Consider the following 16901-nt stretch of genomic DNA (forward strand, 5'->3'; position numbering starts at 1 on the left):
TTCAATAACGTGCCACTTACAGAAATTTCATGGCCGAGAACTCCTTTTGAAATGGAAACGACTGGACACCGGAGTTTCAGAAAAACATTGTGTAAGCAATGAACGTTCTGGTTAACGACAGTTTGGTGTTTTCACGTTTCGGGGATAACGGTCCATGATGGATGTACCGTAGGGAACACTAACAGTCTCAAGTTTCGCGATTAGTAGCCTGAATCGTTTCAGCCGGGACCGGGGAATATCAAACTAAGTAACGTGTTAGCTGCAGAAGAAAAGTTGATGAGTCAGCAAGTGACTAGAAATTACGGCATGTCTGAGTCTCCAACTTGAATTGACAAATTGGAAAGAGATGATCTTAGATCGTGTGTTCACATTGTATGGGTTCCCTTCGAACGGTATTCGACGGACTCGGCAATTTCTTTAATATCGGGTATAGATACACCACAACCCTCTCCGTGGCTTGCAGGGATTTGGCGTGTCAGTGGAGAGCACCCTCGGCTTTTCTGGCTTGATCGGTTTGATAGGCAGTCTACCTCCGGTTCATGACCTTTCGCCACTTGGTTCATTACCATTTGATTGGTTAATTGAAGCTTCGTAGAAACAGCCTGGAATCAGGACACATGTACGTCTTCTTGATCGTCTCGTTGGCACGTGGCATTTTGGGGCAGCTCATGATAGCGCAGTCAGATCTTGGACCTTCAGCTATCTCTTCCCGATGTAGCGTCTGAGTTTTCATACTAGTGCGATATTTAAAATAACAACGCCGAAGCGGGTTCTGGCTATACGGGCTGTACAGATGGAAATACGTATTTACCCGACTTATACGAGGTTGGTTCAGCGTTAAATTCGCTAGGGACATCATAAATTGCACCAGCTATTCCTGCCCCTCATCTCTGCATCGTTCTCCTTTTCTGCTTCTCGTAGACGTCGCTCTTCGTTAAACGATAATACCGTCCTAATGTCTTCTTCACATGTACGTGCACACAATTTGTATAGCAGTTCCCGTTTGACGCTCCTCAGGCTACTAGTGGTCAATATAATTACAATCCTATGGATGACGACTCAAGCCCACGGGTCCCGCGTAGGACAGCGATGGCTTGCCAATTTTGTCGAGGTGGTGCTTTTATGATATAAAGTACCAATACGCGTACTGAGAATTCGTCAAGGTCGCAAACTAAAATGTGATGGCAGTCGACCTAGTTGCGGTAACTGCAACCGCCGGGGCTATCCTTGCGTCTATACCCCTGTGTACGACATCTATCTCGTTCAAGACAGAGCTCCATTAATGACACTTTCCAGTGGTTCGGAACAACAAAAATAGCCGCATCACTATACTTCTTGCAGGTTGCGTTGGTTCGCCTCATGCAGTTCTCGTCTTCGTGGCTATATCTTTCTTTGTCGCGGAACGTTCTGCCGGCCGATTCCGCTTCTGTACAATGAAAGATCCTGAAGGGGAAAGCGAACATCACTTTGACATGGACTTATCAGATATACATAGGCTAGTCACCTGAGTAATATGCACGCAGCCTCCTGTTTATAGTATTTGATCAAGCATTTTGTCTATTTAAATTTGCTTTTGGCTTTTGTTTACCCAGTGCCCACCGACCGACTGGCGCTGTCTTGCGTCGCCTTAAAAGCATTACTTATGAGCACGATCATTTCGGAAAATTTGACACGGCATCCATGATGTATAACCGCACTTCGTAATCTGGAGCGGAAAGGTCACCCAGGAGAACAGGTGACACGTTTGAACCACGACATCGTATCGTTGGCCATTCATTGTCACAGCAGCAGTGACGGCACCAATCAATAAGACAGATCCCGACAGGCCCGTCGATCGCAAGTTTGTAGACTCGGTACTAGACACTTACTCAGCGCTTACAGTTGTGTGCGAATGACAACCTGGTCGCAACATGGTGTCATAGTCCGACGGCCCAAATTTCGGTGCATTGAGATAATCGCATGAAACGAAACGCCGACACTGAGCCATAAATAATGCACGGTCTTCCGGGTCTCGCTCGAGATTTCGAGGACCTATATTTTTTCCTCACCTTTTGTCATAAATCATTGCAACCACTATTATATAGCATTAATAGCCTCAATAAAGTGGGTCTGGTGATTCAGAATTTTCATTTACAACTCACTGGCTGTACTCCGGAATATTTTCAAATGCCTTTCAAGTCGGGTATGTTTATCGAAGCTACACTTCTGATAAAGCTTTACACTCAACTTATGGTTAACTGGACACGCCAGATCTATTAACGCACGGAACCGTGTTTGGCGCCGCATTTTGCCATCCGATAACGAGAGGAGCAAGCCATCGGCACCTCGAAGGCTTCTGTTAATATGCAGGGGTTAGCTGAGGGCTTCGAATCTGATGTATGAATCTTTGGCTCCTACAATACATCATGAATAGGGAACGAAGGTCTGAGGTCCGGGTGTCTGAAAGATCCCTCGATCAAGTTGAAGGACTTCCTTTTTGAGCATGGTCTTTGCCATGCATGACTTTCACAAAACTGTAGTATTAAACAGCAGTGCTACACATGGCAGTCATTGACATACCAATTGAGGACCCCTCGAGGATGTTATTTGGGGTTGGAAACATCTCCAGGTTCGAGATTCGCAATACTAGCATTGCTGCAGGCAAATCAGCCCCCGCTTTCTCATTTGATGTCTCTGCATGCCATACGACAAACCTGACATAGCTATGATTGGCTAACCAGTATTTGATATGATCCCATACAAGCGAAGAATTTGGAAGCGCAAGTACTTGCTGTGAAGCCTATATCAACCATAAAAATACACGGACCGCGTAAATGGGTGATGAAATTTTACCATCAAGGATATTTCTGATGAGATGCGGTGAGAACGGATCGAGGAAGCAGTAGCCACACGAATACCTCAACATTGAGCCAGTCCATAGACGTTCGACGTTCATCGATGGAGATAGCTCGCACCGAAGGTTCCTAAAGGACCTTGTCACAAATGGAACATTAAGATAAATCAAATAGTCAGACAGGCGGATTAAAGATGAAGTAGCCTGAGATGGAGTGGCCGCGTAGCCTGACTAAGGCAAAACTCTTTGCTCAAGGACATAGTCGGAGTGGTTCTAAGTCGAATTCTCAGTCTAGCGAAAACGGCGTGTGAAGTCAACTGCACCAAACCGCACTTCATATGACGTAACAACTTGAGCTAAGCATTCCCAGACCTTCTTGGTTCAGGTAATACCAATATTATGGACCTCCTTGCTGAACACCACCTGCAAGGAACTTCAGCTGCATTCTATATCCCAAACTTCATCTCTGAAGATGAGGAACAGTATTTACTACGGAAGGTGAGTTGTAGCCGAACAAGTTAGTTTCTTAGGTGCGCTCCTTAGCTAGTCGTCAGATAGAAGATTCCCCAAAGCAGAAATGGAAGACGTTGAACAATCGTAGGTTTGTTATGTATACCACTATCGATACGCGCGCACTAATCCGGTGGCCAATTCGTTATTTTTGTTTAGACTGCAATTATGGGGTAAGTAAAGTCATCCGTTACTGTTTGAAATCCCTCACGCAGGTTCCTTTGTTCTATATAGGGGGTGAAGTTCTCCAGAAGAACGTTCTGTTTCGTCAGGACTTGCCTGTATTCTTGAATGATTTGTGAGTCGTTTATCAAGCTTTGGGTAGCCTATCTCAACCATTCGGTCCGATGATAGTCCTGATGTTCTAGGACGTCTCAGATTCCTTGGCGCCTTCGACCAGTCCCCACACAAGGGGCCCAATCACGTTATATTGAACGAAGTGAGACCATTCCATCTCACGAATAATTTTTACACTTCTCTCATCGTCGTAAAAGTACCATCCGGGACAAGGCATCATGGTACGATCCGAAATATCCCGTTTCAACACTGATGATTGATGTCCAATTTGAAGCCCCACGAAGACGGTCCCTCATATTACCCAGTCGTCGCAACTATTTCCTTAGGATCGCATGCTATCTTCCATTACTATCGATATAATAAGGATCATGACAGTTCCAGTGTTGACCCTGGATCGGTGGGACGTAGCATCGATCCGGCGCCTTTATTGTCATTGTTTCTGGAGCCTCGCAGTGTTGTGGTTACGACTGGGGAACTTTACTCAACACATCTGCATGGCATAGACGATGTATATGCCGACACGTTCACCGGTGATGGTTTCCTGCTTCTTCCAAATGGATCGCACTCGCGGATCATCAATCGCCACATGGTTCAAGATGAGACTGTCGTGGGGATCATTGAATCTGGAGGGACAGTCGAGAGGATGACTAGGTACAGTCTTACTTGCCGCGATGTCGAGAAAGTAGCAAGTGGGAGGGTAGCAGGAGTCGTCAATCGTACTTGACTATGGTGGCCTATGGCCTAAAAGGACAATACCCCCACGTTCAAATCCTTTGAGAGCCTTGAAGAATACAAATAGCTAACATTCTTACGTCACGACAGTCATGCTGGTACTTGATTTGACCAAGATATCGAGTGACATCATTTGATCACAGAAGGCCCTTCCCCCTTCCTTCCCCCTCTTCCCCGCATTATTAATGCATAAAAAACCCTTTGTGGATCTGTAAAGTGCCGGTATGAGACGTCGAATTCCTATGTACAAAGATTGACATCTTTGTTGTGAGCCTGCGATAACCGCAGCGCTCGATTACATTCAGTCAGCAGGACTCGTGAGCATTGTTTTGTCGAACACGGCCTCTTATACTAGCTGCTACGTAGACTCCACAATCAAACGGTTTTTTCGAGTGTCGACTTTTCCAGCGAGAGCTTTACTCAGCCATGACCTATGTCAACTCCGTACTGTGCCACGCTCAGTCTTTCAAAACGAAAAGCTTACAACAGAATTTTCGCCGACGTACTCCCCAATCAGCATGCATATACCAGAAGTGACGGTGATGGGATTGTCAGGGACCGGAGTCAGTAGTTTCAGTACTTGACGAGTCAACATCCCGCGAATCAGAACTGTTTTCACATGATTTTAAGAACTTTGTCAACCGTGTCCAAGAAAAAGAAGGAAAGGATTCCTTTCAATTTTAGACTTGAATATATCTATGTATGCTTAGAGACATTGATCGCGGTGAAAGAAAGGACACACTATAGCAATCTGATATTGAACGTGGTTAGTTTAATTGGTCGAACATACTTTTGGGACTTTCAGAAGAGATCTGTCTTGTATCATTAATTCATCCGTATACCTATGCATCTCACGAACGCCAGTCTTCTTCGGCTAGAAATGACACGCATGAGACACGCCCAGATACTGACTCGTACGCACACCATGGTTAAGATTTGCAAATAAACTCACCGAGGCTTGAACCACCCGAGGTTGTATTCCTCGCAGTTTCGGAGATTAACTAGTAAGCAGCGCTGCAACATATTATAATAACATTAACGTTCCTGATCACAATGGAATACAGTGCATAGGAATACATACCGTTATCGTACGATACAGGTTGCCTCGTTGTTTCCACACTTGGTGAACGGCAAGCACTAGGGCAATGCTTGCTAACCAGTGTTAGGTACTGATTCCCGACAACTTCCTTGACTGAAAGTTTTTTCTGGTTCTAAAATTGGGCCAGACTGCTGCCTCACCGTGATCATGAACGGAACTATCCACCACCAGTCTCCCGTGGTTAGACCAAATAGAACGGAGACAGTCGCTCCTTCTGTATCACCGCGCTATGTAGCTGGGAAACATTCATCCAGGGGTGCAAAGAACGACTGGAAAGAAGGGACGATCGTCTTCCATTTCTTCAAAATCTGGCCGAGACGTGGCAACGATCGAAGGAAGCTCGTCCAAAAGCTTAATTATAAGTCTCACTTACCTATATCAAGGTTTTGCGGTTAAGTTATGAACATTGAATATTGAACCTTCGTGCGGACGACAAAGTTCAATTATGCGGCGAACCCAGAACGGACAACCCTAGTATTTCGAGTTCTTCCATTTACCTCCTTCGTATTGCTTCGGTAAAAGGGACTTGGTAGACTCTTGGCTATCGAGGTGCACGTGGAATCCCCCGGCACCGCTTTTGTCGTTACTTTGCTTGACGAAGGTTTCCTTCACCCCCATAATTAGTCGACAACTTTCGCCAACCGGCAACTTCCGGCTGAGCAGAGCAGATCATGTGATCACATTCTTCTGATGCATTACCTGACAGTCACGTGACCTGGAAATTCCCGGCCCGTTAGCGAGGTTGCTTATGTCACAGAGCATATATGGCCAAATAAAATATCATATTCATATTCCTGATAATCAGATGGTGTGTGCTCACTGCTAAGCATTGCGCCGCAATATACATGTGTGATCCATCCATAATGTTTATTAGAACTCTGCTGAATCCAAAACACACTCACACCATTTAGGTCAAACAAGGTTTCTGCCAACGCAGGCGGCAATTCTGGAGTAAAAGACTCCCAGGATACGCTTAGAGGATATTCGGCTTCTGACGACTTCTAAGTAAGAGGCATCGAGAAGTGTGTCACTGGACATTATAGGACAGTATGTGTGTCGCAGCCACCTCCCTTCCACAGACGTAGATCAACAGCTGGTTAAAAGTGACAAGATCTACAAATAAGAGACACGATGATACACGAAATCGATGCTGCAGCTTCCCAAAAGTCCCACGCTCTCCGACGTCAGGTGCCTTTTACTTAAACTGCAGCGCAAACATCAGCAAAAAGTCGTGAAACACGACAAAAATACTCACGTTCTTTCCATCTGCCCATTTCTTGCCATCGACCTCTAGATCCCATGCAAGTGCGCCCTCGAAGAAGGCTTTGTCCTCCTGGTTACCAAACACATCTAGTTTGGTGTATTCGTAGCTCTCAAAGTCTGGTGCGCAGTCTACAGCTGCCTTTGAGTCTTGGCCCCGCAGGATGAAGACGCCAGAGATAATAGAGGCGTTGGCCTGGCCAAGCACGCCCACCGATCCGAACAGGTACTTGCGTGATGCCTCGAGGCGGTTGAAGAAACCACCGACCTGGTTGGAGGACATGAAAACTTGCGTGAGTTCCTCATTGTATTTGAAGTCTACGCGCCAGACGGAGAAGCCCTCCTTGTCGAAGCTGCAAGTACCTCAGTCAGCACGTCCAGCGAAGGAGAGGTAGTACGTGCTTACTTGGCGTAGAACCACTCTAGCGAACCATCAGCGCCGCGCGTGTCCTTGTTGCTGTAGGCACGCTTCCAGTCCTCGAGGTTGAACGTGCTCTTTGGGAGCAGGTCCAAGGGATTCTTCTCCTTGGGCTCCTCAGGCACAAGGTTGCCATCGTCCTCGTCATCGTCCTCAGCGGCTTTCTTTGGCTTCTCCTTCTCTTTCTTCTCTTTTGGTGCGGCTGGGGGTGCCGGCGCCTTCTCCTTTTTGGGAGGGACGTACTGCAGTGCCTTCTCGGTGTACTCAGTAGGACCGAAGATAGCCTCGAGTTTGGGCTGATGCACAATAGTTTCCAAGAAACGAATAGTGTTGATGAGTTTGGCGCGCACATCGGCGTCTGCGGTGACGGCAACGACGCGCTGAAGAACAGCGGCGGCAGTAATGTCAGCAAGAGTGATGCGGTCGCCAACGAGGAAGGTACGGGTGCTCAGATGAGTTTCGAGGGTGATTAGGCTGCGCAATTGGCGCTCAACGAGGACGGTGTGGAACTGCATTGGGTCATTGAGTGCGAACGGTCTGGTGGTGAGGATCTAACTTACGCCTTTGCTGTAGGGAAAGAAGTTCCTAAGCATCCCCGAAATGAGATCGTTTTGTGTGGAAATTTCTGATTCAACAAAGTGAACCCATTGATCGACGACTGCAGCATCCTCTGGTGTCGAGCCGAGAAGGCCAGAGTTGGGAGCAAGGCCGGCAACTGCAATCAAAACATCAGTACATACGTTTCAAACCCACAACAACACTACATGAAAGTGAGAACGGATAACATGATCAGAATTATATGAAGTTGTCGACACAGAATTAAGACAGGGATAACTGTAGATCTTCTCATCCTTATGGTATCCTAGATCAAGATCAACATGGAAAATAGTATGACTCACGATACCGCGCAATCGGGGCACCCTCCGTGAGATTGAGGCCGTTTGCGCTCTCAAAAGCGGGGATCTTTCCATGAGGGAACTTGGCAAGAAACTCTGGCTTCTGGTTGTCCGAAAAGTGCGTGTACTCGGGGATCTCGAGCTCAAGACCCTGCTAGTGCACAGACGCTTCTGATCTATGGGTTATTATGAGTCATATTAAAAGGCGAGATGACGCAAGTGCACTAATTACCGTCTTGGTCTGGGGCATGGCAGAGACACAATAGAGCTTGCCCACAGGTGCCATTTTGAAAACTTGGAGAAGGTGGAAGATGGAGAGAAAGATGAGATTGCCGATTTGATTAGCGCACCTCCTGAAATTTTATCGGAGCACAACCAAAACACAGGTCAGATAATCGCAACGAGGCCCATCTGATCCCATTAGGGCAGGCTTTATCGATCAGAGATAGGGTTAAGGTGTCTGACTCGCTTTCTTTCTAACACAACGAGTCGTCCTACTAAATCGATGCACCCAGCATTCAATATCCTACGATCAGCGGCTCCCATTCAAAGAGCATATTTGAGATCATAGCACTCGCCGTGTTTTTTTTTTTGCAATCTGATTGGCTCAGACAAACTTGCTGACACAGACCGTACTTTGAAGCGACGACAGACTCGGACTCTGAGCTCTCCACATGAGTCTCTTCGGGCTCATGAAGCTGAAGACCGTGACGAGCAAGAGAACGTTCAGGCTGTACAGTGCTAATCCACTCCTAGCCTACCTTTGAGCAAGAAACTCAGCAAGTACACATGAACTTTAATGCAAATAATGATATCTCCATACACAATCGCGCTAACATCATATCATGATATCGCGTCAATGATAGCACTTCCATTGACAGATTCACCACCAGAAGTTCCTTCAACAGCTGCATCCTTCTGGCAGCATCAATGACTTACGCCTAACTCTTTCTTGGATACTTCCTCAGCCTGTGGTAAGCTCCTAATCTGGCATCGTACGACTTTTAGCTCTGGACTAGACTGCGGGGCCCTTGCATTTGTCGGATGTCATTGTTATTGTATTGCGACGATTACACGCTGGTGCATCGCACTAACTGGTCCTAGTCACCTTACGAACACTAGACCCTTGAACTTGGTTTTAAGCGGCAAAACTAATGCTTCCTGACGGCTGCTTTCCTTTCCAATCTAGGTACTGAATTGTCAAAGCATGCGTGCATGCTGGATCTTCTAGTGACGCCGGTACTGTACAGGCGAATGAATATTACCTTCCCATGCGGTGAGGTAGTAGTTCGGCATCCAGGTCTTCGTAATGACAATTGGCATGTATAGTAATAAGTACCAGGCTCCGTGGTTGAATGAGGACAAGCCGGTGATCGCTACCCAGTGTCCCTCGAAAGGGGTGATGTTGCAGTAGTAGTCACAATATCACTCGAGACGAAAGATCGGATCTGCTTCGCGCCCAGTCTCCCAATTGAGCAGGTTTTGGAGTGAATACGTCCCTGATACAGACGACTGGGTCATGATCCTAGTATGTTACAGCCTTCGGCCACCGCGGACGTACGATCGGTACCGAATGACAGCCTGAATCGTTTTCTCTGGAAACTACTAGAGAATAGCATGATCATATAGCATGGGGATCTATTTGCGCAAATGTGAATCTACACAATGCATTGAGTTTGAGTGTTGAAATAAGAAAGCAACGGGTTCAGATGCCGCTTGCCAGGAGCTCACCTGTGAGACTTCAGGTCGCCGGTGATGGCGAAGCTCTTGGCGAATTATCGGAGCAGAACTCTCGAGGCCTGAAAGAACATCCCAAAGTGTACCGATATATGTCTGTCTTGGTCACCGAGGTCTGTACTTGGAACTGCTGGACCAAGTTTTGAAAACCACTGGCAAAGTCCCTCGACCCCCTCATCCACAATGGGTATCATCAACGAGAGATACCACATCCATCTTGCGCAAGACCAGAGCGAAGCAGAGGGGCAGTGATATTAGAACGATCAAGAACAGACGACTCATTCCTCCGGGTAGAATTTGACCCTCCTCTCCTTGGTGACCCCCCACACCTGGTGGTGGTGAAATGAACGAAGGATTAAGAAGACCACTTCTACACAGTGCACTTGTCCGAGCTACATCGGTGGTGTCACCAAGAAATGTTACATCATTGCACCACCACTGCGTGGTGAGTAGGCACGCTATATGCATGTTCAGCCAACCCGCCAAGCTGTCTCGCAAACATATGGTAGGCTGCTACGTGATTGAAACACACAAAAAAACATACCTTGTGATCTCCAGTCTGAATTATCGTTGCTAGAAGTAGCATGATATTTACGAAGTCGGTTGGACTGGCAATGTGAGCTGTAGTGTAAGGCGGTTTAGCATTTCGTGTCGAATGAGTGGACATATGTTGATTCGCCGACATAAGATATTTACTCTCCAATGCCATATCGTGCTTCTGTGCCGACGGAAACGTTCTGTCAGCCCCTGCGCTTTGCACTAGTTGCTAGCATAACAAAGACTGATGACGCGATTGGCATGGATGGTTCAGTGCTACCACTGTAGCGAGCTCTCGCATCAACTGAGACCCAGGAAGGCGGGTGATCAAATGACATTTGTAATGGTACGCGAGGGGCGTTGCGCATTGACTGCTCGACGACGTGTGCAAAATGCTGACATTGATGATGGTCAACAAAAGTGGAGGCTGGAACCTGCCTGAACTGACCTAAACATTCAAGAGCGACTCGGGTCCCTGGTTCTTGAAGCTTGAAGCTTCGACTCTTGCTGCAGTCCATCAACCAAAGGAACTTAAATCTAATTTTCATGAAATACTTTGGGATTGTACAGGATAGATGTGACACTAGGTGCGCAGTTTCCGTACATTTGTGCTTCTTCGACACCCACCTTTTTATTTCTGTCGTGTCTTTAAGTCTGAAGATATGGTTCCGTTAGGTATCGTGAGCTGAGTGTAAAAGGCGTGCGGGTGAAGAGAACAGTATTGACACACAAAAGATACCAAGTGAATGAACCATCATACTAAGGCTCTTCCTTTCGTATCTTTTGGGTGCAACGTGGTTGTTGTTATGCAGTTATTTGATTACTTACCAATGCAAATTTCCTTGTTCAAAATGCATGTTGTGAGCCGCAGAAGGAATTCCCTGAGGATGTACAGTACTTGAGCAAGTGGTGGTTGGCGTGACAGTTTGGTTTTAAATGGTTTGGTTTTGGATCCAGAGTTAGGTCGCCAAACAACCGCAAACGGACCTCATCGTGATGGACAGCGATGAAGGATCTGAGCTCTATGCCTCCGACGTCGAGCACAACCATGCTTCCAACATCTTCAGAGAATTTGAATCTGACGGTCTAATTGACTCTTACAAGCCATCCTTTGATGCTTATTTCACGCACGCTTCCTCACGCACGCGCACGTCCACCAATGTCTTTTCGCAGCGCGTCGTTCCCCTCAGCCCTGAGGAGCACAATGCTGCTCTCGCACGAGCTTCCGCGCATATTTATACGCCACATGTTCCCTTTGATAGTTCCAGTTTCAAGAGATGGGCTCGCGAGCTCGACGAAGGCTTCAATATATTGTTCTATGGACTGGGTTCGAAGCGCGGTATCCTCAATGATTTCGCAAAGCACGTGTCGAGACGTGGACATGTCGTCGTAGTCAACGCCTTTCACCCTTCGGTGACCGTGCGCGATATGCTTGCGTCCATTGCACGCGTCCCAGGCGTACAATCCACCTCCACTTCTGCTCCTACCCAAGAGCGCATAGCAGAGCACTTTGCAAGCTCAGACAGCCCCCATCTGTTCCTCATAGTTCATTCCCTTGACCGCTCTCCAAAACTTGCACGTGCCATTTCCTCGTTCGCACTCAGCCCCAATATCCACATTGCCGCGTCTATCGACAGGCTTAACGCGCCACTGCTCTTCAGCGCCTCTCAAGTCGCAGCTAGGAAAGGTTCTTTCTTTTCTTCGGACCGTGCTACAAAAAACGTGGGATACGGCTGGCTCTGGCACGACCTGACCACTCTTGCACCATACACCTCCGAACTCGCGTTTGCTGACCGTACCTCCATTTCTGGTGCCTCATCATCCCGTGCACGCGTTGATATTACCAACCCTGTCTCTGGCCCGCTGACAGAAACAGCGGCAATACATGTCCTCGCAGCAGTGACCGCTAAAGCCAAGAAATTATTTTCCTTGCTTGCTGCAAAGCAACTTGAGAATGCCGATTCTTCCGACGTCTCAGAGGTCAACTCCGCACTTAGCCCTCATGACCAGCAGCATTTTGGCCTGACATATGATGCTCTCTTTACTTTGGCGCGGGACGCGTTCATTGCCACGAATGATACTGCACTCAGAGCTCTGCTCGGCGAATTCAGGGACCACGGACTTGTGGTTAGCGCAGCACAGCCTGGTACTAGTGGTAGTGAGGTGTTGTGGATACCTCTGAGGAAGGAGAGGCTGTCAAAGCTAGTTGGGAACCTAGATGGGGACGCAACATGATCGTGCGCCCGTCATGCTAATTGTGTAGAACACATAGTTCTCATGCTGTCTTTGCGAAGAATTACTGCCTGCCAGTTACAAGTACGCAAGCACTGTGTAGGGAGGCTGTAAGTAGGACAAAGACAATAAGGTTTTGTTATTTCATGCAAATATGGAAGCAATCGGACCAAAATAGCGTGAATTCCGTCGGAAGCACAGGTGCACTGATCGAACCACCATTTACTGCGTGTTTAAAACATCGCGCTCAAACCTCCACAATGTCGACAACGACAAAAGCCAAGTCAGAGCCTATGGCAGACTTGAACCCGCGCTCGACGAGCTATGAATTTATGGGCCCACCGGGCGCCTTTCTCATCTCATTCGGCGTACCTTTCATGACGTATCTCCTCTACTTTGGTTGCTCAGACGAATCTGGCGGCTGCCCTCCTCCTTTGCAATCTATTCCAGACCGGCTCGTGGAAGCACTGAGTGACAAGACCTTTTGGGCAAGTCTGTGGAATACCGAAGCCAGTTTGATTTACTTGGGATGGTACGCGTTTTGCATTGTTGCATGGGCGGTGCTCCCCGGAGATTGGGTTGAAGGCGTGACTATGCGCACTGGGGAGAAAAAGAAGTACAAAATCAATGGTTCGTGTCTGACAATGTCGGCGAGCACTGATACTGACGCTGTTCTCATGCAGCTTTTTCGACATTCCTCCTTGCAATGGGTGTCTCCTGTGGCTATATCTTTCGCAACGGCCCCGAGTCTTTCACGTTCTTGTACCAAAAATGGACAGGATTCATCACCGCTTCGCTCGTCATGTCCTTGGTGCAGGCCTTCTACGTGTACGCAAGTTCATACCGCCCGGGCGCTCTCCTCGCACTTGGTGGCAACTCGGGAAATTTCATTTATGACGTACGTTTCAAGTTCGCTTGTCAGTGCTATTTACGACTTAAGTGACCTGTTTAGTGGTACATTGGCCGCGAGTTGAACCCCTCTATTGGTTCTTTTGACATCAAATCCTTCAATGAGCTCCGTCCTGGCCTCATCCTCTGGGTGTTGGTGAACATAAGCATGGTCTGCGAGCAAGCTGCGCGTCGCGGGGGTTTTGCGAACGTGACCGACTCGATGTGGCTTGTACTCGCATTCCAGACCTGGTATGTCGCTGATGGACTGTATAACGAGGTTGGTTTCCCCATTCCACACGATTAGATTTTCACTAACCCAATATGCAGCCCGCCATTCTCACGACTATGGACATCACAACCGACGGTTTTGGGTTCATGCTTGCTGTTGGAGACCTCACCTGGGTGCCTTTTGTGTACTCGCTACAAGCACGCTACCTTGTGTTCAAGCCCGTTGAGCTTGGACCCCTTCTTACTGCTGGAGTACTTGGATTCAACCTCCTTGGGTATCATATTTTCCGCGATGCTAATGGAGAGAAGAATGATTTCAGAAATGGACGAAATCCCAAGAGTGCATTTTTTTCCGTTCACAAATGACTTCGTTGATATTGATTTACTGCCGTTCAGATTTGAAATACTTTACGACGTCTACTGGTTCGAAGCTTCTCACTTCAGGGTGGTGGGGCCGATCAAGACACCCCAACTACCTGTGAGTTTTTCTTTTCTTCCTATTCTTGAGATCTAATTCGTGTTGTGCAGTGGTGACCTGTTGATGGCACTAGCATGGTCGCTTCCCACCGGGTTCGATACGCCAGTCACATACTTCTATGTCGTGTACTTTGCGGTCCTGCTCATCCACAGGCAGCGCCGTGATGATGAAAATTGCGAGAAAAAGTGAGTTGGTCGTTCTTCTATGATTGATGTGCCCTAACTAGTTGATGCTAGGTACGGTAAGGATTGGGAGACGTACAAGAAACTGGTGCCATACCGTATTATTCCATACGTTTACTAGGAACAAGGTCTGGATAAATTGCTGCTCACTCCACGGACGATCGAGTTTCGGGAACGTTAATGTATTATGTCCTGCTAACCAGAAACAATGTAGATTCCCCGATCAGTCACACTGTCGGGTAATACAGAGATGTTTATTTGCCGTCTCGTCGTTCAGCATTGACTTTTATCATGCAAACAACAACTGACCGTTTCGCTCTAAGACTCGCGCGTTTCTATGCTGTTACTCTAAGATTGGAGGCTTAGGCCCTAGGTCCTGCCACTGGTGATCAATAACAGAAGTCCATGATGTGTCTCTTAGCGCTACAAATGCTGCAAAGCTCTTTTCCCTGTGTTTGCTGGGGAATCTTGGTAAGAGACCTCAGGGGATGCATTCACGACAGTGTTCATTCCATTCATCACCTGCGGAGCCGCTTTTAAAGGTCATGTATTAAATTCAGGGGCTGTGCAATGGAATCAATATTGACTAGAGCATGCGTCAACCCAAAACAGCCAAGAGAAGTTCATGATCTCGACTCAGTCCATGCACTTGCTAATAACACCGCTGTATTCGGTATTCAGCATGAAAATGGTAATGGAACGGTCCTTCCCTGTTTGTTTTCGAGGCTGCAAGTGATATCCGAATCGACCGCACCTCAAGCAGTCTCCATTCTCGGGAACTAAACGCGAACCTTGATCGCACATTGAACGCGTTTGTATTCTTGTTAGGTCCGTGGCTCGTGGACAATGGAAGCACTCACAAGCAAAATATCAGAGTGGCTGGCGAGGAGATTTGAGTGAACGCCGGTTGCGAGGCCTCCGACAAATCGATGTTGATACTGGCTGTTCGACTCGTCGACAATGGATGCTACTCTTGTTTGGATTATAGCTCCAACACTGGTATGCATGTTCGATGACTTACCAGTTGCCCACTCTGCTACACACTAGATTAATTCGCTACCTGAAAAGAAGGGAAATTAGGGAATTGAAGACGGTTGATTTCTAAGTATGTCCTAGCTCATGCAAAACATTCACGCTGTTGCATGCACTCCACTCCATCGTGCTGCTCCGATGGACACTCGGACAGACGAGAAAGGACGTGATTTGATATGTGAATGCATCCTCGTGTTGGCGTCTCCGTCGGAGAGGAAACCTGCTTCCCCATTATGACGACCACGTCACCACGGACATGAGATTCACAACTGATGGTTTGGGGCTCATGCTTACTGTTTGGGACCTCGGTTGGTTTGCCTTTTGTGTGCTCACTACCTTGTATTCAAGTCCGTATCGCTGGAATACTTGGACTCGATCTCCTTGGATGTTATATTTCCCGCGATTATAATGAGAGACGAATGTTTTTAGAGTCAGACGGGATCCCAAGAGTGGGTTGTTTCTTTTCATGCCTGCCATCGGTGTTGATGTGCTGCCATTTAGATTTGATTTTGAATTTGAGGTACTTTATACGGTCCACGGACTCGCGGATCAAGGCACCCTAATTACTAGTGTGAGATCAGATTCGTGTTGTGCAGTGGTGACACGTTGATGGCGCCTGTAGGGTCAACTACCTACCGAGTTTGAGACACTATGAGAAAAAGTAAGTCAGTTATTCCTATTGGTTCTATATGTATGACATGATCAATGAGTACTAGTGCTGACCCACGCTAAGTTAGGTACGGTAAGGGTTGATATTGAGTGGTGCCATACCATATTATTCCACGCGTTTATTTGGAACAGGGTCTATATGACAACTATTGCCAAATCGACATGCCAGATTCGACACCTTTGGAGTACTTGTCAGAAATGTCAAAGGCACAGCACAGCTTCGGGATTGAACGTTATAATATCCACCACTGGGATAAAGGTAGGGAAGGTTGATACATACCTGAGCCTGTCAAACAACAATGGTCGATACGAAATCGAGGGATATCGCCCATGTCACTCACTCTAGTTGACGTATTGTCAATTTCGCGCGGTTCGCCTCTCACGGCTCATAGGCCCGTCATCAACCTTGCAACTGATCATCTTCGTTTGCTTGCGTCTCTCAACGCCGCGTGTAAGGCTTAAATTGATTTTTACACCATGGTCACCGATGCTTTGAAGCTTGTGTAGACTCGGAGCTGAGAGCGTACTTTGGACGTTTTTCTACAGGCATTACAGAGCGTTTTAGTACACGAGGGGTGCCAGTGTATCATTACAGACCATCGAGACAACTTTTCAAAGGTGTGGTTTGATTGACGGAGACGAGCTAGCATGTCCGAGAGGGCTGCGAAGTAGAGCATCACTGGGCCACCGAGCTGCTGTGTGGTCACTAAGCTGAACTAACTCGCAAGGCCTGCTAGTCATCATGTCAACGAGCTGTAAACAATGCCAAGTAGTTGTATTTAGGAATGTGAAATATCAAATTTAGAGATGGTGGAGAGTTGCGGGGAGATGGTTGTTTGTTTCGCTCCAAAACTGAAGCAAGGCAGTATA

At 47.3% G+C, this 16901-nt stretch overlaps 5 protein-coding genes across 5 annotated transcripts; 4 read left to right on the top strand and 1 right to left on the bottom strand.

Annotated features, from left to right (window-relative positions):
* Positions 1-1020: 1020 nt before the first annotated feature.
* On the top strand, positions 1021-1318 carry DFJ58DRAFT_665989 (uncharacterized protein; the record flags this gene model as incomplete). The annotated part of the gene is made up of 2 exons (XM_041382536.1): positions 1021-1114; positions 1164-1318. Coding segments are annotated over 2 exons (249 nt in total), but the record flags the coding sequence as incomplete, so codon positions are not given.
* Positions 1319-3193: 1875 nt separating this feature from the next.
* Positions 3194-4755, top strand: DFJ58DRAFT_806460 (uncharacterized protein). The gene is made up of 7 exons (XM_041391178.1): positions 3194-3331; positions 3388-3434; positions 3503-3516; positions 3578-3641; positions 3698-3782; positions 3838-3861; positions 3915-4755. Exons 1-7 carry the CDS (start codon positions 3233-3235, stop codon positions 4362-4364), a joined length of 783 nt encoding a protein of 260 aa, XP_041239888.1. The 5' UTR covers positions 3194-3232; the 3' UTR covers positions 4365-4755.
* A 1627-nt stretch (positions 4756-6382) lies between these two features.
* On the bottom strand, positions 6383-8431 carry DFJ58DRAFT_806464 (uncharacterized protein). Its single transcript, XM_041391179.1, has 6 exons — positions 8278-8431; positions 8049-8196; positions 7710-7864; positions 7138-7658; positions 6727-7084; positions 6383-6564 (listed from the first exon to the last, which is right to left on the bottom strand). The coding sequence occupies exons 1-6, from the start codon at positions 8329-8331 to the stop codon at positions 6499-6501; spliced, it is 1302 nt and encodes a 433-aa protein (XP_041239889.1). The 5' UTR covers positions 8332-8431; the 3' UTR covers positions 6383-6498.
* Positions 8432-11294: 2863 nt separating this feature from the next.
* Positions 11295-12717, top strand: DFJ58DRAFT_806467 (origin recognition complex subunit 2-domain-containing protein). The gene has a single exon (XM_041391180.1). The coding sequence runs from the start codon at positions 11316-11318 to the stop codon at positions 12552-12554; it is 1239 nt and encodes a 412-aa protein (XP_041239890.1). The 5' UTR covers positions 11295-11315; the 3' UTR covers positions 12555-12717.
* A 34-nt stretch (positions 12718-12751) lies between these two features.
* DFJ58DRAFT_806468 (ERG4/ERG24 ergosterol biosynthesis protein) lies at positions 12752-14596 on the top strand. The gene is made up of 7 exons (XM_041391181.1): positions 12752-13181; positions 13235-13449; positions 13504-13719; positions 13770-14010; positions 14067-14148; positions 14199-14333; positions 14385-14596. Exons 1-7 carry the CDS (start codon positions 12812-12814, stop codon positions 14449-14451), a joined length of 1326 nt encoding a protein of 441 aa, XP_041239891.1. The 5' UTR covers positions 12752-12811; the 3' UTR covers positions 14452-14596.
* The last annotated feature ends 2305 nt before the right edge of the window (positions 14597-16901 follow it).

The sequence above is a fragment of the Suillus subalutaceus genome (genome assembly GCF_016647625.1).
Source record: "Suillus subalutaceus strain FC151 chromosome Unknown DFJ58scaffold_117, whole genome shotgun sequence".
NCBI lineage: Eukaryota > Fungi > Basidiomycota > Agaricomycetes > Boletales > Suillaceae > Suillus > Suillus subalutaceus.